Source organism: Conger conger, chromosome 2 (assembly GCF_963514075.1).
Source record: "Conger conger chromosome 2, fConCon1.1, whole genome shotgun sequence".
Classification (NCBI taxonomy): Eukaryota; Metazoa; Chordata; class Actinopteri; order Anguilliformes; family Congridae; genus Conger; species Conger conger.
In genome coordinates this window covers 67,753,667-67,773,465 of record NC_083761.1, presented here as the reverse complement: position 1 = coordinate 67,773,465, position 19,799 = coordinate 67,753,667, and the positions used below count along the sequence as shown (strand labels likewise).

Below are 19,799 nucleotides of genomic sequence, written 5' to 3'. Positions count from 1 at the left end.
CATTGTGAGGGAATATTCACACCAGACCTATATAGCAGTGAAACATGAGGTTGGTGGGTTCTACTTGTGCCAGTGAAGGTTCAAATAAAATTTGATTTCCTAATTTCAGCTTTCATTATTAAAAGGCTTAACTGTGATTCAACCATTCAAGTTTCATGGACAGTGACATTCTTATATTGTCTTTACAGTGCCTCGATTTGCACCAGTCAAGGCACTTGAGGAAGTGTCTATATCAAGAACCTGTGATTCACTCTTAGTTAACTGTGATTCAACCATTCGGGTTTCATGGACAGTGACATTCTTATATTGTCTTTACAGAGCCTCGATTTGCACCAGTCAAGGCACTTGAGGAAGTGTCTATATCAAGGACCTGTGATTTGGACTCTTTGGCTCACAAGACTAACGCGAGTCTTTGTATTGTCCTGGTTAATAAGTCTTCACTGAAAACATTACAACTAACGGTTGTCTGGAGCTGTTGGTTAATTCTGTACATTTCTGTTATTTCTGTACTAAATATATCCCTTTCTCACTGCATATGTTATCAAGCTGATTGTCCAGTCCCTTGTGCTGTCCTTACTGTGCTACTGTAACTCCCCAACTGCTGGCTGGTCTCCCAGCGGGCGCCTTCTTGTCTTGGCTATAAACAGCCAGTTCCCGTAGCCTGTCCTTCACTCCTCCACTGGTTACCAGTTATTTCAAAAGTTAGGTATCTGGCGCCACCCTCTGTATTGAGCATCCAAACCAATAGCCACAAACAAAGTTATTCTCATTACTATAACAAGTGCTTTGTATGTATCACAGCTGACCGCTAACGTTACATACAAGGTAAAAACGACGACTGGCAAGCTTCTAGAGAAAATTCGATTTGGTCCAAACTGACGTCAAGAATTGTGACGCGTCATCCGGGAAGCGCAGGTGCATTTCGCAACAGGGAAAGTGACAAGTTGTGAAACCTGACTCGCGGTCAGTGGCGTCTGAAATATTGGGAGTTATTGTGTCGATATATATTTTAAGCGCACGCCGCCATGGCGCTGAACAAGAATAATACACCATCGGGAGGCGTCATCATCAACAATAGCGAAAGGTAAATTAACCGCTACATAGTTAGCTAATGGATAATGCATAATATATCATACTAGGCTAATCTACTGAGAACGTTAACTAGTGCTATTCTCGTGTATCGATTGAGAGCAGATGACACATTCCTAAATAATTCCTAAATAATCCTAGCTAATGTTGTTGACTTGGACTGACTGGTGTTTGGTGCAGAAGATTTGATAAATAGCGATATACTTGGATGTAGTTCGCCTACATCCAGTCCATTTGCCCATTCACAGCTGCAAAGTTAAGTTAACGTACGTCAATGAACATTCAGACTCTTGATGCTTTTCTGCAAACCTAGCTAGTTTAGGTAACACTGGCTAGCTAAGTTAGATCGCTAGCTACTTAAGATTGCTAGCTTGATGCTTGGGATCTATAACGTTAGTGACACATCTATTGAACTTAGTTTAGCTAGCTATGTCGCTTCTTGTTTGGTTTTCAATCGAGCATAATCATACTAATTATAACCAACATTGCGTCGCCAGTGTTAGCTAGCCAGACTTCTGTGCTGTTTTATTGTGCGACTGGTGTATTGTGTGTAGCGCCAAATGATAGCTAGTCCGCATGCATCGCTTTGGAGTAGCTAGCTAGCTAGCCGATATTGCATCTTATGTTTCATTCAATTCATCAGATACCTGGTCGCCGCAGTATAGAAATGAAATGCAGCCGTTGTATTAACCGAGGTTTTATAACTTTCCCGAACATTCTGGTAGTGCGGTTGGATTAGCTAGTTCTTTTCAAAACAGTTGCCCGTAGCTAGGTGGCATTAACGTTAGCTAAAAAACGCGACAGAAGCATGAATCAACATTATTTATCCGTGTTGTTATCGAGTAAATCGGGTAATGCGTGGGGTCACTTGCTAACGTTATTTCCGTTATCTAACGTTAAAAATCTTGGCAACTGCTGTGTGAATTGTGTAAAACCAAGCAAAAGGAAAGAAAAAACAAAAATTATGGCTTGTGAATTATTTTCAGCTGACCATGATATGAGTGTTATAGCTATGCTAATCGACCCTAATGAAAATTCCAGCTGGCCTTTTTTTGAGCTGGCCTTGGGTGGTCAAAGTTTATCTGTGGCTTGAAGATGATTCGTGGGAAAATTGATGGACTAGTCGAACAGGTGGCCGTGTTAAACCAGTTAGAAGTGCCGAAAACACCGTTTAAATCAGTTTGACCAGCTGTCATTTGCAAGTCCATTGTCCATTGACCCATCTAATGCTCTGTTGTCTGTTTTAATAACTGAACCTGCTTCCACTTCAGATAGACCCGCGAGAATATCTTTATAATTGTCTTGCTTCCTGCTTAATAGAAGTATTTCTATGTTGTTGTTTTTTGCACAGCAGTGTCTTTCAGTTCATATTTTAAATTAATTTAAATGAATAATCTTTAATTTATAATTCAACTTTAATTATAAACTTTTATTTTTGTTTTCACACAAAGGATCTACAAGTACAACATGTGCTGGGTGTACAAGTGTAGTCCATTCCACTCCTAACGACCCTTGTTTTTTTTGTTTTTTTGAAACATTCATACACACACTCATACACCGACGGCGACTGGCCGCCATGCAAGGCGCGGACCAGCTTGTCAGGAGCATTTGGGGGTTGGGTGTCTTGCTCAGGGACACTTCGACACAGCCTGGGTGGGGGATCGAACCGGCAACCCTGCCAGACGACTGCTCTTACTGCCTGAGCCATGTCGCCCCCCTCCTAACGACCCTTGTGTGTGTTCCTTCAGTGTCCTGATGACGTATGAAAATGTGGAGCTCGTCTTCAGTGATGCAGATGGTCTCCCAGAGACATTCAGAAAGAGTAAGAAGGGAAGTGTGTACCTGACCCCATACCGGGTAAGAGACGGATGTGGGGAACATGCTATCTATGAACAGACATGGTACATATGAGAAATGTGGTAAAACAAAATGTGTTCTGTAGTTTGTAAAGTAACCATGTTCCACAGTTTTCTGGTTGTGGCTAAAAGATGTAAATTAAGCAAGGTGGATAACTGGAAAAAATGGCCATCCTCTTTGCACTCAAGTTCATATATTAATGCTTTCTACAGCAGTCATACCAGGTTTTATCTGCAAGTAGGGTTTCTTGTCTAGATACATCTGTCCTTTTTAATTGAATATGTATGATGTATTTTAAGCAAAGTTTCCCCTTATATTGCAATTGCTCAGAATGTTTATTTATTTATTATTATTCTTCTATGGTCTGATCTGATTTCCCCCTCCCTGTGAATTGTGATGCTTTACCTCACATATTTATATGGTTGCAATCTCAGCAACAAATAATACTGGCAAGGTGTTGACCAGTGGTGTGTGCTACCATGAAAATAGGGCTGCTGTAAGTCTTGCTCTGAGTCAACATAGTATCATGTTTCTGCAGCTTATCTTTCTGGCCAAGGGACGGGAACCACTGCAGTCCTTCATGATGCCTTTCTATTTGATGAAGAATTGTGAGGTGAAGCAGCCAGTGCTGGGAGCCAACTACATCAAGGGCACAGTGAGCGCAGAGCCTGGGGGTATGCTGTGCATTCTAGAGGGGCAGACTTAATTAACTCATACAATTGTTGGCAGAATTTAGCTTAATAAAAACCTAATCAAAATCAGTTTTGGGCTGCAGCTCGGTCATGTTATGTGGGAAGTGTCCCAGTTTAAGATGTAAGAGAATATGGGGGCAGAGATTGTTGTGAAATGTCTCCCTTTCCCTCACATCCACCCATAAAATGGCTCCAAAACATAGCTTTCAGCTACTAAGAATATCTCATTTGAGTTCCTGTCTTACGTTTCAGACTTTCAGTCACAAGTCGTTATATTTGTGATTATCTCTCTCAGGTGGCTGGGAGGGCTCTGCTGCATTCAAGATGGTCTTCGTATCCGGGGGTGCCATTGAGTTTGGTCAGTGTATGCTGCAGGTTGCTGCTCAAGGTAGGAACTCCAGGGCTGACGGTGTTCTGCAGGCATCTGAAGAGGAGAAACTTTGACATCTCATTCTACCCAAAAATGTATTTTCAAAAACATTTCACACCACCCTGCCTTCCACAGCAGAATAATGAAGGCATGGGGGTTCCTAACATCCATTTACACCTTGCAGTGGTTCTGCCATTAATATCTATGACCTATGTCATGCCTCATTATGCACTAGCTAATTTTTCAAGCAAAATGTAGCTGGAGCTGTTATATTTGGCTGCTCACTTACTCATCAAACAAAGAGCATGTCAAAATTTCTGCTGCCATGGATTTCAGGATAAAGGACCTACTGGCTGCTAGGCTTGAATAAAATCTCAGCCACAGTCTTACTCTATACAGTATGAATAATTTATTGATGGGCTCTGTATAAATACTGTTGCTGCATTATATCTCAGATGACCCTGTTCCTTGAGCACCCATGATTTCACCTTGTGCCAGTATTTTACAATGCATTTTTATTTCTAATGAGGTCAAAACTCTTGAAGTCCAGAGTAGTTATCAACGAAGCTTCTTTGCTTTGTTGTCTCTTTAAAATGGTGAAAAATATCAATGAAATGCACTAGGAATGTTCTGGTGCTCTGTTAATACATGTTGATTCAAATCTTTTTATGGTTGTGGTTATATTGATATATTGTGGTTATATAAAGTATTGATGCTTCAGTCATGTACGATGTTGAACTTTAGATGGTATGTTGACTATTTGATGGGGCGTTGGTGGTGTGTTTTTGTGGTGTGTATGCGTTGGGATCTGTGACGGAGAGTTGATGTTTCAATCTTTTTTTTTCTTCTTCCGAATTTGTGTGTTGAGGCATTTGAGGGTGTGTTGGATCTGTGTTGGTGTGTTTGCGCTGATATCCTCTCCTCTCATTGTCTCCTCTGTAGCTTCCAGAGGGCAGCCGGTGACCGTGGGTTTTGGTTGCCCCTACATGGCCAATGGAGCTTATGCTTGTCCCCCCCCACCCCCTGCTAATGGCATGTACCCTGCTGGCCCTCCACCAGGGTACTCCTACCCTACACCCCAACCTACAGGTCTGCTTGTTGCTCAGTTTGAATGTGACACAACTCCATTGAGGAATGGATTCTGCATATACGTACTAAAATCTTTTGCTCACGCATCCAAGATATCTGGTTAGCAATAGAGCAGAATGTGGTAGAAAGATATGCATACACATTTCTGTTTTTCACCAGGTGATTTATTTAAAAGTGACTTTCTTGGTGTTACATTGTATATGCATGTTGTGTAATTGTGTAATTCCCAGAGTAAAATGTAAGTACTTGATGTCCATGCACTAGACTGTCAAAAAAAACACTTCACTTCCATTTCACCTTTTTAATGGAATGTTGTTTGTCATCAGCAGATGTGTTCTACCCTGCCCCTCCCACCTTTGACAGCCCTGCGGCCTACATGCCCCCACCACCCTACTCTGCACCACTGGGGCAGGCCCCCCAGGACCCTGATCTGCCTAGGTCTGCTGCAGGTATGGGGAATGAGAATGCATTGAAGCAAACGTGTGAGGAAAGCTTTGCGATTTTCACTTGGGCTGAACTGTCCTCTCTCTCCTAGCAGAGGCAAAGGCTGCCGAGGCAGCAGCCAGTGCAAGCTGTGCTGCAGCCCCTCCTACTCATGTGTATCTGCCACAGGTAAGCATTCTGTCCGAAGTCGCATGCAAAATAAATCACAACTTGCTCTTCTTACTGTCCTTATCTTTTGAAAAAAATACACTTCACCACAACTGTAACCTGTTGGGATTCCTTGGTTTCACCCATTCATTTTGCTTAAAAGAGAAAAAAAAGAAAATCCAGTTAATGGCTTAGAACTGGAGTTTTAGGGATATCATTGAATTACTGCATGTGTAGGTTCTATAGGAGCATATTTGTCTTCTTCATTGAGTTTACTTTGTTTAGTAGCAGCGAGAAGTTGCAGGTCTTCAGCTGGTCAGTACAGACCACCCATTTTATAGGTGAGCAAAAGTTTTGGAACATGTGATTGACAGGTGCTTATTGTTGCCCAGATGTGTCCTGTTAGATTGATTGGTTAAACAATAAATTTACATTACATTACATTAATGGCATTTGGCAGATGATCTTATCCAGAGCGAAGTACAGTTGATTAGACCAAGCAGGAGACAATCCTCCCCTGGAGCAATGCAGGGTTAATGGCCTTGCTCAAGGGCCCAACGGCTGTGCGGATCTTATAATGGCTATACCAGGGATCGAACCACCGACCTTGCGGGTCCCAGTCATGTACCTTAACCACTACGCTACAGGCTGTCTGTAAATAGTAAAAACAAAACAAAATGTCAAAAATTATAGTAATACAACAGAGTTCCTACTCTGAATACAGTAACTGAATACACACCACTATTTTATAGATTCCAGGAGAATTTTTTTTTTTTTTGCCAAAGACAAACGTGTGGATGTTTCCTTCTTCTGTAGGACAAGCCACCACCCTACTCTCCTCCTGATGACAAGAAGACCCAGTAGAGGACCCAGATTGCAGACTTCACCTGCCACGGCCTGTACCTCACCGTCTCTCCTCCTTTCCTCCTTCTACTTGGCTGTCAGGTGTTCTGTACTGTCCTATGTCCTTAGCCGTCTTACCATCTCTCCTCATCTTTGGTCACATTACTGCTGCATTCACATCTCCCATCTACTAGCCACAACTGAGTTTGAGTTGACAGTATTATTTTTCCAGCATCTCTGTAGAGAATCATTTGTGTTATGGATTTAGTATTGGAGATGCGAGTGGTTTGGCGTGTCACTCTAGGTAGAACCTGGGAGTGATTCTGCTATATCTGGCAGGATCTAAGTTTGTAGATCTAAGTGTTGATGTGCAGGGATTCATTCCCTGGACGGATACTGCAGTTTATGAATGTGGGCGGCTGCTAGGCCTTATGATGGTCCCTGACTGAAATGGTGGCATTAAAAATAATTAATACATTTTATGTAAAGATTAGCTCTTCTTAACTTGAATAGGAAAAGGGGACAGGAAAGTGAATCAGCTGTTTAGACAGTATATTGGTACATACTCATATTAGGTATGGAAAGGGACCAGAGATTAATGGGAATTTCTAGTGAACATCTTACCTCCTCTGCCCTCAGATGTTCTGTCCCGGATAGAAATTGAATTGAAACCAATGGCACACTATTTGGAATATGTATGTGTGTGTGTTGCCTTTGTGATGACTGGGTAGATCAGCCCCACCTAAGACCTTAAAAACACAGTTCATTTCTCCACACAAGTGAGTTAATCTCATCCATGTTCTCACACACCATCCAGTCCCCTTTGCCTGCCACTAATCTTTCCTTTACTGCAGTGCTAACTGACTTGTTTGAAGGCACTTTGTAGATCTTCTCAGCTGAGCACCTTATCCTGAGTCTGTAACCCGCTTTCCCTCTAACTGGCTAAAAGCGGTTGGCTGTTCCTTGCCGTTAGCAAGTCCTGCACTTTCAAAATTGCTATGCACCATTCCCTTCTTGTCTTTCTTAACTGTGTGTAAAAAGTATGCTATTTATTTAAAATTTAACTAATTCATGCTTTAACTTAAATGGAAAATGAAGAGATGAGAAGCATGGTTTAAATCGTGAAACTTGTACTGTGCGTACGATTGGATTTTAATAAACTGAATTTGTGTGAAGAATTTTCTTCAGTTATTTATTTTTTTCTCAAGCCCTGGCGGTATTGTCCACATCGGATCCCAGCATATTCCAGTAGTAAGTCTGATTGTTTCAATCAGATGCCATAATCAGATTCGATTTGAGCAGGATTTTGTCAAGTAAATAGACACAATGACGTGGTTCACCAGAACACTTATCTCATTTTAGTAAGTTGAAATGTCATCAGCTCATGCCAAAGACTATGTTGTGCAAATTCATGTACAAAGTCCAAAAGGCTCCTGTCCAAGGTCCACTGAGCAGTTTCCACAGGGTCCATAATGTGCTTTTACATTTTTTCTTGGCTCAGTCAAAGCATCATGCAAGATGACCATGCTGAAATTTGTACCGCAAGATGTGAAAGTCCAACGATCTCAGCACTACAGACCAGACGAGGGGTCTAATATCTTTGAGCCACCTATTAATTCATACTTAAAGAAGGATAGGTTTCCCTTTTAGGAATGTAATGACTTCTATTAATGCCACAAACATCACGCTAAAACAGGGGTTCCCAATGAATTTTCTGCCCAGTCCACTTTCCAGGATTCAAATGACTTGGAGGGCCCACCATCACCATGCAGACATGACTTGGTGTTTTGACACTTTCAAACACAAAGCACTGGTGAAGGTGTTAGCTCGTAATTTTGTTTCTTTTTATTACATTGACTTTCCCCCTTTTAGATTCCATTTAAAAGTTTGCAAGCTATAGGTTGCCACAGCTGCCTGTTATGTGCGGCTAGTTGTGGGATAGCGTTTGCTTCCCGTGTATGTAACCGATTGGCGGTTTATTTCATGAAGTCCTCTGTGCTCCAAATTTCAGAAAAGCTGCCACTATTGTCTTAGGAGAAACTACATAGTATGTGTTTTTTTGTTTTTTTTCAAGCTTAATTCAGACATTTGCCAGGCCACATTAAAACGCCTGGCGGGCCTGGTGTGGCCCATCGGCCATCTATTGGGAACCCCTGCGCTAAAAGAAAGAAGGAGGGAAGACCACAGAAAGAGAACGTCATTTCAAACGTGGGCACTGAGGCTGCCGCGCTGGCCGGTCGGTCGGGGGTCCTGTCATGGAGGACACAGGGTCACGCTCACCCCCTCTCCGATCCAGCAGGCAGGGAAGAGCTCCTGGGAGAAGGCACAGTGGAAGGCGTGCAGGCGGGCCTGGCCGTCACCATAGTAGGTGAGCGTCCCGGCCTCGTAGTCCAGCAGCATGCCAATCCTGTGCTGCTGGGGCAGCCCGGCCACCGCCTCCTTCCTGCCGTTGTGCCAGGCGCTCAGCTGCCTCTCGTCCAGCTGCAGGCTCCAGGACAGCTCGTTCATGCCCACCATGCAGCGCTTGCCCTTCTCTTTGCGGGGGATGCCCTGGTAGGTTACCCCCAGGTAGGCCCAAGGTTTGGATACCTCCACCTCCCAGTAGTGCTGCCCGTGGGTGAAGCCCTGGAAGCACAGGACCTGCCAGGTGGTGTCGAACCTGGCCTCGTGGGCGGGGACAGGGCGGGGAGCTGAGGTGAGGTGCTCGGCCCGCTGGTTTCCCTGAGACAGCTGCAGGTTAGCATTGGCTGTGCGAGGGTCGAAGGTCAGCGCACAGTGAACTGCAAAAAAGGGGATACATTCCTTTCATCATCCCGTTAAACAAACATTCTGGGCATATGTTCCTTGTTGCAATGCCATTTTTGGAACAACATGGAAGAAATACTACTGTTAGCAGTGTTCCCAAAAAAGACCTATGTTTCTGCAGAACTACCTTCCCAGGAGGACAGACCATGCATTTGTGGGGCTGGGCGTTTGGAATTAAGCTTTCAATAAGTGGTAGGCATCTTACCATGGCTTAAAAAACCTTTATTAATTCACTGTATTAAAAACACTTGATTTAGAAGTACTTAAAATGGCCATATCAATGCAACAAATAAGTAATGGGTGAATTAGGGGGAGAATAAGTACAGTACACATTTTGATTTAAGTACACACTTTGAAATGGAACTAGTGAAGTCTGTAGTGAAAACGGTAAGTGAAGGTTATACAATTCATTCATTCACATACATAAGGTTATAAAATTCATTCAAATGCATCTTGGTTAAACTGCACCAGTGTGTTACTACAAATGTATTTACCACATAAAAAACGATACAGAAAGAATGTTTATGCAGTTGGATTTTATTTTTCTCAGTCGATATGTTATACTGCAATGCACCCGACCCATAATCTGTAAAACTGATAAAACAACACCTACATTCCCTGAGGCCCTCTTTGGCAGCTGGGTAACAAGGGGTGGCAGGGCTTGGCACTACTGCCAACACGGGACGCTTATCCTGTGGAGAACCTAGGACAGGGAGCCAGAATGAGAGCGACAGAAAGAAACAATTTGAGTGGAAAATGTGGCATAGACAGATGGTTATGCAATGCACAGCTCGTAGATCTATAGAAGCTTGTAATAGAGAAGTCATGCCATGACGCAATCATTCACCCTACCTTGTTTGTCCTGCCCAACAGTGGCATGTACTGCTTTCTCCAAGTCCTCCAACACCAACTTGGAGATTCGAGACAACACCTCTGTGACTGCAGTGAGTTTGTCCTGAACGTTTACGTTGACATTCACAGAGGTTTCAGTCATCCGTGGGACCTCCACTAACCTTGATTCCTGCAGGGATGGAAGAGACATATGACACTGTTCTGATGCAACTCTCCATCTACTTCCCAGGATATTTTATTTCTCCATCATCTCTGCTAACCTGAATAAATTGGATGTCAGGCATGGCTTTCAGGGCAGCTATTTGCCCCTGGGTCTCCCTCAGTTGCTGAGCCCTGTTCTCTAGGGTGGCAAGCTGGGCCTCTGCTTGGGTGAGAGCAGTCTGTCTCTCCTGCTCTATAAAGTTCAATGTGGATTCTTGTTTCTCCTCTAGCACCTTCACAAGTTGTGCAAATTTTGCATTCATCCACTGGGAGGTCTGTTGCAGGGACACCTGGTTGGAGTGAGAAATGAAGGAGAAGCAAACTACATCAGAGGGAAAGACATGGTACATTTGAGGTTGACTGTTCTTCTGCAGTGGTTCAATCTCCCTACCATTATACTCTATTGTTTTTGGCTGGAACATAGGTGGAGGGAAAGCCCAGGGCACGCATAAGCAGTAAAGTATCTGAACGTGTTTTGAATGTTTGCCCTTTTACACATTACAAGAAAAGGCAGCCAGACATTATAACTATGTGTAAGGCCTCCAAAGCACTCACTCTTGAATGTTACCATGTAGCCCTCACAGTATGCCTGTTTACTGTATGATCATGTATGCATACGGAATGATCTTGCATATCTGGGGTTTGCTTCCAGTCATGGTTTTCTACTCTAGAGTCAAGACTCCCAAGCGATGCATAAAGGTGCATGACATCAGCTGTGGGGAGACGTGAACTAGGAGAAATGGTCTACTTACCTTGGCTTTGGCAATATTCTCCGACAGCTCGGTGATGCCATTCACCGTGTCCTCCATGTGCTTCTCCACCTCTCCACTCTTTTTCTTTAGTGCTTCCTGCCAAACATCAGATGACAACTGCAATCAGTAAACTTGATTCAGATCTCGTTTCCTCCGTGATACTGCCCCCATTTCTTAGCAAGTCACACTGCTTACAAGAGCAATAATACGGTGCAATTCACAAAACGGTTTATAGCAATGAGGTACTTGCCTCTCGTTTTCCCTTTTCAACCTCCACCAGAACTTTCTCGTGCTTGTCGCACTCCCTGATTGCACATTCGTAGCACACACACTTGCTATCGACTTTGCAGTAGATGACAAGGGGCTTCATGTGTCGGTTACAAACGGCATCTGGTGAGACTGCTGTGTTACTCTGCCGAGATACCGGGATAGCTCCTCTGGTCTCGACACAATGTGCTGCTGTCTCCGTCAGAAGAGACAGTGAGACGTTTCGTTTTAAGGTGGGCCGAGATTCAAACGTATAATTGCATATTGGACATTGTATGTCAAGGCCACATGCAGCCTTCGTGTCCCAGTGAAGAGTGATGCACTTCTGACAGAAAGTGTGGCCGCATGTGATGGTGACTGGGACATCGAATCGCTCCAAGCAGATGATACAGCTGAGGTGTGAAGTTTCCATACTTCAGTCTAACCTGTCCCTGAACTAAACGGCTGAAATAATCGTAACAAAAACCGACACAATCAACGTTAAACAGGCATCCAAACACAACAGTGACAATAATTCATATTTCACATATTTTGGAAATTATCTTTCCTGAACAAATGTTGCAGACCTCAGGCCTTCCGCGTTAGTTACTTAATTAAGATTTAGTGTATATTGTTAACGTAATTAGATGGGTGATACGCTCATTTAAATAACAGTCCACGCAATGAATGGTTTGACGTTATCCAATCTAGTTAGCTAGCTAACGATCAGAACGTCAGAAGCCAAGCTAATTAGCCAGTCAGTTAAGTTAGCTAGCTTCTAGTATTTATTGAGATGTCGGCTACAGGTTCATGAAAATGCAAGATAGCTATCGTGTTAGATACAAAACACCAATAACATCACGCCTTTAATTTATTTCGTTTAAAACAATTGACCTTAAACAGAACTCACATTCGGGAACGCACGTAAACCGATAGCTAGCTAGCTAACCTTACAATACTAGCTATAACTCGAGATGTCCCTCTAAACATGACTGACACAAATCGTTCGTATTTTCAAACATTCAAATAGATATCTAGCCAACGAGCTATCTAGATAGTCACACCACTGTACCTATATATATATCTGTTGAGGATCATATGAGACAATTATTCTTCCCCGGAACAAAATGTTGACAGAGTAGCTAGCTCATCATCATTGTAAGAAGGAGCTAGCTAGTGTCTGGTTTGAAATGACGAAGTACACAAATGCGATACGTAATTCTCATTCATTGAGCTCTAGCTAGCTCTGCGCTTTTAGTCATTTTCTCATTCAAAATGGCGTGTCGCATGGTGTGCGAAGCTATGCTACGGGCTGGTTTGGATTTAGGGGTCATTCAAACCAGGGGATTCGGTACCGCAGGTTTGCAGCATTTTCTTAAAATCGTTACACAGAAAAAATGGTTGGTACTGGTAGTTCACATTTTACAGGAAGGGAACATCAGACTAAAAACAATGTTGGCTGTGCTGTAAGCACCAACCTACATCCAAGGCAAATTGGTAACTTCTCTAGGATAGCTAGCTAACTTAGTTGGCGTGTGTCCTAATGTTAAGTAAGTTAGCTAGAATATGTTAAATCTAGCTAGCTTGTCTTGTCTCATTCGCAGCTCTCTGTCGGTCTGCGAATTTGAATGCACTAACTGGCAAGGCTGTATGCTAGGTGTAGGCTGTAAAACATGGTTGAGATGGTTATTTGCTTTAAAATCCATCGGAACAACGTATGTAATGTACACATAGCTACTACTCTCTATCTGTAAAACACTATCAAAATCTGTCTGCACACCAGATTGTTGACATTTCTCTTTTCGTCACAGGAATCCACTTTAGTTGACACAGGTGTTTCTACACAGCTCTGGTTCAGTCAGAGTAACGTTACTTCATTCCAGAAGTATTTTAGCGACCTTTGTATACAAACATTCTTAATTTAATCTATAGGCTAGTGGCTAAGGTGCTTGACTGAGACATGGAAGGTGTAATCACAGTAATATCAGCGCAGTTGCTAGGCGCTTGAGCAAGGCCCTTAACCCCAGATTGCTACAGGGGCGATTGGCCCCTGCTGAGTCTAATGAACTGTAAATCGCTTTTATGAAAGGGTCAGCTAAATAACTTATGTAATGTTTTAATTAATGACAGGTTGCAACTAAACTTTGGTGTCTCGTGAAAAATGCAATGCTATATAGCAATGCTACACAGTCCAACAGGAACCTATGTTTAGCCTTGGTTAGAACTTGCTGAATATTTTACAGAGATGTACAAAAAACTTTTGTACATTAATTTATTCTAGCTACATTTCTTGAGCTCATGGCAACCCCTTTAATTAATTTTTAACCCCCTCTATCAGGTAATTAATAATGATACCTGTTGGCCTCCACTACACTACAGTCTGAATTAACTATAGGATTTCAGAAGTGTTTGATCAGTATAGCATAACACTTAAATTGGTATCACCACTGGCATCAAATTGGTAACTTCACTGTGCCAGTTTGGTTTGAATTCCAGGGCATTAAAAAAAGAAAGAATAATTCTGTGCAGCTACTGGTAGTATGGTGTGCACTACTGTATTTCAAGTGACAAGGCTGCCTTTCATTTTCATGAATTGTATATTGTCTATAACCTGGTTGGCAGTTAGCAGCATGATATTGTATGTGGAAACTTGTTTATTTTTTTATTTGACATTTGTTAGATCTTTTCTTAAATGACATGTGTATCTATGGTTCTGTTTAAAATTGTAGTTGCTTTGTGCCGCCGTGCTGCTCCACGGGGTCCAATGCCAAATGAAGACATTCAGTTCACAGAGTTGGAATCACTGGAGAAATATCGCAGTTACAGACGTTACATGAAGACGGCTGAGGAAGCTAAGAAGAAGAAAGTCTGGTGGAGAACATACAGACAGTGGCTGGAGCAAGAAAGGGGTGACCGTGGTAATGGTCCATTTCAGTGTGCAGTTTTTAAATATCATGTGTTTGGATAAGGCAGACTAAATCAAGGAGTAAATGGCCAAATTAAATATTGACATAACTGCCTTAATATTCTGATATACTACCATAGTTACCTGCTCCATGAAGCCAAAACGGGTGTGTATTTTCGTAAATAATCAAGTTATAAAAATGGGTATAAAGGCCGTCATAGAACCATATCATGGGCAGCATACCTGTGATCTGCTCATACGGCAAGTCTCATCTTGCTGGGAAGTGCTGTCTCACCTTGGCTTAGGGCCCTAGGATCCTCTGGTGCAGTGTCATTCTATACTGTCACATCATTCAATACTGCTATGTCATTCTACACTGCATCCTGTATGTTTGGCTCAGCAGGGCAATGATTGATTAAACTTTTGCCCTTCCTCTCTCCCTGTGGTGAAGCTCTCGAGCTGGTTGACATTGGGCTGCCCCACTGCCACACCCCTTTCAGCAAACAGATAAAGGAGAGGAGGGCACTAATGAAGGAGAATCAACGCAACCCAGAGCTGGAGAAGGACATGCGTCACCAAACTTGTACGTCACCTGCCCGGAGCTAACATTATTAGACATTATTCGAATAGGTCATAAACAGAATTTTCCCAGCAGCAATGCCATGAAATATCCTGTCCATGGCTGAAGCTACTGTTGCCAGGTATGAGGTTGGTCGGTACATCAATGAGATTCCTAGGTAAACAAAGTTGCTGTCGGTAGTGGTTACTGGTGGACCAGAAGTGGTCATTCTTCACTCTGCAACACAATATCCCAGTGCCGTGATCAGTGCACTATGCTGTAGGAGATGACGACTGCTTGAGATGTTAAACTGGGGTCCTGACTCACAGTGGACGTTTAAGATCCTGGCACACTTGCACCAAAGAGTAGAAGGTTTCTCAGTGTCCTTGCAATATTTCTCAAACTGGCTTTCTTAATCTAGCCGCTTGATCATTGGCCCTGTTTAACAGGCTTAATTATTGTGTACACAATTATTGTATTAGAATCGCATAGATATTAAACTAAATTTGCGTACTTTGCTTTACGGAATAGCCAGTAGATGAGTGGATGGAGAAGGTGCAGAATGGGGATTGTTGAAATGAAACTGAAAAGGTGTGAGATGTTGCCATGGTTACACCACAACCTGTGTCTGTAGCCTCTAGTCCAGTGCCTGGGAATTACACACTATTGTACACCCCCCGCCATGCATCACTAAGGTGGGTGCTAGACATTGCTAGTAGTTGAGCTTTATTTTTCCCTTTCTGCAGCGTAGCAGTTAAGGTAAACGACTGGGACCCGCAATGTCGGTGGTTCTATCCCTGGTGTAACCACAATAAGATCCACACAGCCATCGGGCCCTTGACCAAGGCCCTTAACCCTGCATTGCTCCAGGGGAGGATTGTCTCCTGCTTAATCTAATCAACTGTACGTCGCTCTGGATAAGCCTGTCTACCATTAATGTAATTAATGTAATTTATTCAAAACATATTATTCATTTCCAAGTGCATTGACATCCATTTCACGCAGATTATGCTATGTTCCCATAGGTCTCAAAGCGCTTATTTGTTTCCTGTGGTAACACTGTGTTCTTATTGGGAGCTGTTCTCTGCCTTGCAGTTCGTATTCCTCTAGACCGAGTGAAGGCTGAATGGGAGCGCACCTGCGGGCCTCATCAGCTGCAGACGCTGGCTAATCACTACGGCATCTACCAGGATCTATTCCCAGGAGCCCACTTCACTCCAAGAGTCATGCTACGCATCGCGTATGGAGAGGAGGCTAGTGCACAGGTGCATTACGGGAACCATGTGACCCCTGCACAGGTGAGGATGAAGGCCAATGTCCCGGTTCTTTGTTGAGATATGCTTTTGTTGGGGGTTGTTTTATGTTATTCTGCTGGTTCACAGGCTGCGACTGCTCCTCATGTGACATTTGAAGCGGAGGAAGATTCTCTCTGGACCCTCCTGCTCACCAGCCCAGGTAACAGTCTCGGGCAGTTTAAGCCACTGTGCAGCTGTACAGTGTACTCTGTAGATAGCGAAAAATAGGCATGTCTTGTCAACTTCAATAACATTTATGGAATTTTATTTCTTTTATTTCCTCTATATCATCATTTGGCATATGTGAAAACCGTTTCATCATAGATTAAAGTTTTTGCCTCACAATAATGTAAAGAGGGATTGGAATTCAAGTCTGTATGCTAGTGTGCTGAGAGCACAGGAGTGCTTTGGGAAGGGGGAGACGTATGAATTGCTGTCCTGCAGAGAGGAAACTGAATACCTGAATTTATGAAATTAAAATTGGTGCACACTTCTGCAATGCAAATTGGAATTTATTTTCAACATGACAGTCCTATAACTCTCCACAAGAGGGTGCTGTGATTCCACATCATAATGTTACTACTTTTTCTACTGACAGCACTGTGCTTAGTTTTGGCACCAAAAAGCAGGTTAGATAGAATGGGTGTTCTTTTACAACAGAAAATGGAAGTGAGGGAAAAATGAAGATACTCTTCATCATGGAGCTTTGAGATGCGTCACTCACCGTAAAGCACTTGCGCACCATTGCACCCCGTATGCTTGGGCTGGCTGGCCTGCAGTGCCCCCCCCCCCGTAGACTGTACCAATCACTGGTACATTTTCATTTACAAGCCCATAATTGGGCTACTGCCTTCTTACCTGTGTAGCTGTACTTTGCAAAAAAATGTTTGAGGTCATTATCTTTGTTCTCGGGACTTATACCTAGGAATGCCCAATGCCAGTACAGAGTTTGAAAAAGGGACTTTTACTGGTTTTCTGCTCCCTCTACCTGGAATGGGTTACAGGATCATCTGAACCTTGTTGAGCTGGTCTCGTTAGGTGTTTTTAAATCTATGATGCTGGAGGCAGTTTTGTTGACATGTCGATGTTTTGATTAGACGTGGGGTGCTGTATTATATTTATGATCTGATTTTTAACTCTTGAATTATAATTTGTTGCATGTTTCTTTAACTTTGTGTATTTGACTTTCTGCTGCCTGTCTTGGTCAGGACTTAATACTTATTTAACAACAGAGGCAACTGTTGTTTGATGCTCAATTTAAGAAGGTTCATCTGCCTGATCCTAATAGCTCCTGAATTGCCCAATATTTCTCCAGATTTTTAGAAGTGTAGGTTGAATTTTGACATTTAGCCCTTCATAGCAAATCATAGTTGGTGCACAAATTTCATGCAAATTTAATCTAATGCGATTTTTCAATATGTTTAGAAATGCTGACTATGAATGTATTGTTTAACAGATGAGCATCTTCTGGACAGTGAAGGGGAGTATGTACATTGGCTGATGTGAGTATTGCAATGGATGGGAAGTATATTACTGACCAATGGTCACTATTGTTCTTGGAAACCATTAATCGCCCTGGTATTAAAATAAAATGCTGGTTGTTGCTGTCTTGAAGGTTCATAAGTTCAGATCCTATTTTGGTGCTCTCTTACACAGAATAGGCACACAGTATTTATTCCCCTAGTTTAGGGAGTATGAAGGCCTTCTTTCATGACCGATGGTGAAAAACAGATTTGGGATATATATACGGATTATGAAATTTGTGATGATTGATATAATCATCAGTGTTGGCTATTGCTTTTAATATCTTTTGGTTTTGTGTTTGTATATAAGTGCATAAAAGCATGCAGATGTCAAGAGGTTCAGCTGTTTTTCAGATGAAATATCAGAATGGGGAAGAAATTTGATCTAAGTGACTTTGGCCGTGGAATGATTGTTGGTGCCAGGGCTTGAGTCTGATTTAATCCATTTGCATTCATTTGTTAAACTACCCGACATTTGCCTAATTCTGTTCCAGAGGGAATATTCCAGGCAATGCAGTGCAGTCGGGAGAGGAGGTGTGTCACTACTTCCCACCATTCCCAGCCAAGGGCACTGGATTTCACAGATTGGTGTTCCTCCTCTTCAAGCAGGATGCCCCTGTCAACTTTGAGGAAGACTGCCGGTCCTCGCCCTGGTTAGTCTAGAAATGACCTCATTAAGCCACTTGTCACTCAGCCTTACAGCACCTGTAGGTTCTACAAAACCTTTGAAAACATTGAAACATTACGCTCGCACAGTCCAGGCAGAACTGTTTCACGCAGGCTACATGGCTAACTGAGTTAGCCGGTTAGTTTCTTAAACCCCATAGAAACCCACTATTTTTGTTTTCACAAGGCAAGTACACAACCTACAACTATCACATATTGTTGTTGCTTGTTACAGTTTAACACACTTAACGGCTTCCTGGATGGACGACGAAAGGTTTCAACAACTGGCAGTGCTCGATTCTTCGGATGTGTAGCCACCGCCTTAAATGGATAAACACGGTTGTCGTGTGAAAGCAGCTTTAGGCTATCAGTAACACTGCCTATAGGGCTTATTAACACGCTGCCTTTTGACTGTGTGTGTTCAGCCACAGTCTGAAGCAGAGGACGTTCAAGACTCTGGAGTTCTACAGGAGGCATCAGGATGTGATCACTCCTGCGGGCTTCGCCTTCTTCCAGTGTCAGTGGGATGACTCCGTCACGAACACGTTCCACGCGCTGCTCAGTAAGTTTCCTGCCACAGCGTAAGGCTAAACTCTGCATGTCCGTGATAAAATGCTTGGGAGAAGAACACAGGAACTGTTATAGATAACTGCCTAAAGAAAGGAAACCAAAGTTTCTTTCTGTGAAGCTCTCAATAGACCGGTCTGGATCAATCCTGCCTAGATTTTTATTTTTTTAGTTGGCTGATTGTCTGCTTTTGCCATTTTGAACCAGAAATGGCACAAAATACTGATCCTACTGGGCATACCCAGGATTTTGTGTACACAATTATTGTATTAGAATCGCATAGATATTAAACTAAATTTGCGTACTTTGCTTTACGGAATAGCCAGTAGATGAGTGGATGGAGAAGGTGCAGAATGGGGATTGTTGAAATGAAACTGAAAAGGTGAGATGTTGCCATGGTTACACCACAACCTGTGTAACACACTATTACCTTCCCTCTGCTCTCACAGACATGAAAGAGCCGGTTTTTGAGTTTGAGCGGCCCCCTGTCTACCACCCCCCTCAGAAGAAGTACCCCCATGGACAGCCCCTACGATACCTGGACAGGTACCGAGATGGACACAAGCCGACCTATGGCATCTACTGACCCTCACTCACGTCAGCTCTAGGAGGGGCACATGCCAAGCAGTGTTGTACATTATTTACATGTGCTTTATTTCAAATAAATACTAACATTATGGACTCAATCATTGTTTTGATTGTCATTTGTACTGGTGCTGCCATCATAGTTGCAATATAGATTGACAATGGGTTCATAAGAGCACTATTAAATAATCATTATATTGAATTTCAAGTCTTGTAAAAAGCTGTGAAGCAGGTTTTTGGAGCTGCAGTTTTTGCCTCATCAATGTAATTCTATTTATGTTTCAGGAGTAAGTAATGTTCAGGGCTTTTTTT

At 42.7% G+C, this 19,799-nt stretch overlaps 3 protein-coding genes across 4 annotated transcripts; 2 read left to right on the top strand and 1 right to left on the bottom strand.

Moving 5' to 3' along the window:
• Window positions 1-881: 881 nt before the first annotated feature.
• Window positions 882-7,709, top strand: wbp2 (WW domain binding protein 2). Of its 2 annotated transcripts, none has more exons than XM_061227338.1 (8): window positions 882-1,084; window positions 2,838-2,946; window positions 3,485-3,620; window positions 3,934-4,026; window positions 4,951-5,097; window positions 5,424-5,546; window positions 5,633-5,709; window positions 6,505-7,709. In XM_061227338.1, exons 1-8 carry the CDS (start codon window positions 1,026-1,028, stop codon window positions 6,550-6,552), a joined length of 792 nt encoding a protein of 263 aa, XP_061083322.1. In that variant the 5' UTR covers window positions 882-1,025; the 3' UTR covers window positions 6,553-7,709. The 2 variants fall into 2 exon arrangements, with proteins under 2 accessions (XP_061083322.1, XP_061083329.1); XM_061227345.1 differs by having other exon boundaries at window positions 890-1,084; window positions 5,427-5,546.
• On the bottom strand, window positions 7,645-12,601 carry trim65 (tripartite motif containing 65). Its single transcript, XM_061227332.1, has 7 exons — window positions 12,460-12,601; window positions 11,388-11,852; window positions 11,142-11,233; window positions 10,449-10,679; window positions 10,189-10,357; window positions 9,950-10,039; window positions 7,645-9,311 (listed from the first exon to the last, which is right to left on the bottom strand). The coding sequence occupies exons 2-7, from the start codon at window positions 11,818-11,820 to the stop codon at window positions 8,785-8,787; spliced, it is 1,542 nt and encodes a 513-aa protein (XP_061083316.1). The 5' UTR covers window positions 11,821-11,852; window positions 12,460-12,601; the 3' UTR covers window positions 7,645-8,784.
• On the top strand, window positions 12,592-19,588 carry mrpl38 (mitochondrial ribosomal protein L38). Its single transcript, XM_061227333.1, has 9 exons — window positions 12,592-12,747; window positions 14,117-14,305; window positions 14,744-14,875; window positions 15,947-16,149; window positions 16,234-16,306; window positions 17,603-17,648; window positions 18,164-18,322; window positions 18,761-18,897; window positions 19,352-19,588. Exons 1-9 carry the CDS (start codon window positions 12,663-12,665, stop codon window positions 19,486-19,488), a joined length of 1,161 nt encoding a protein of 386 aa, XP_061083317.1. The 5' UTR covers window positions 12,592-12,662; the 3' UTR covers window positions 19,489-19,588.
• The last annotated feature ends 211 nt before the right edge of the window (window positions 19,589-19,799 follow it).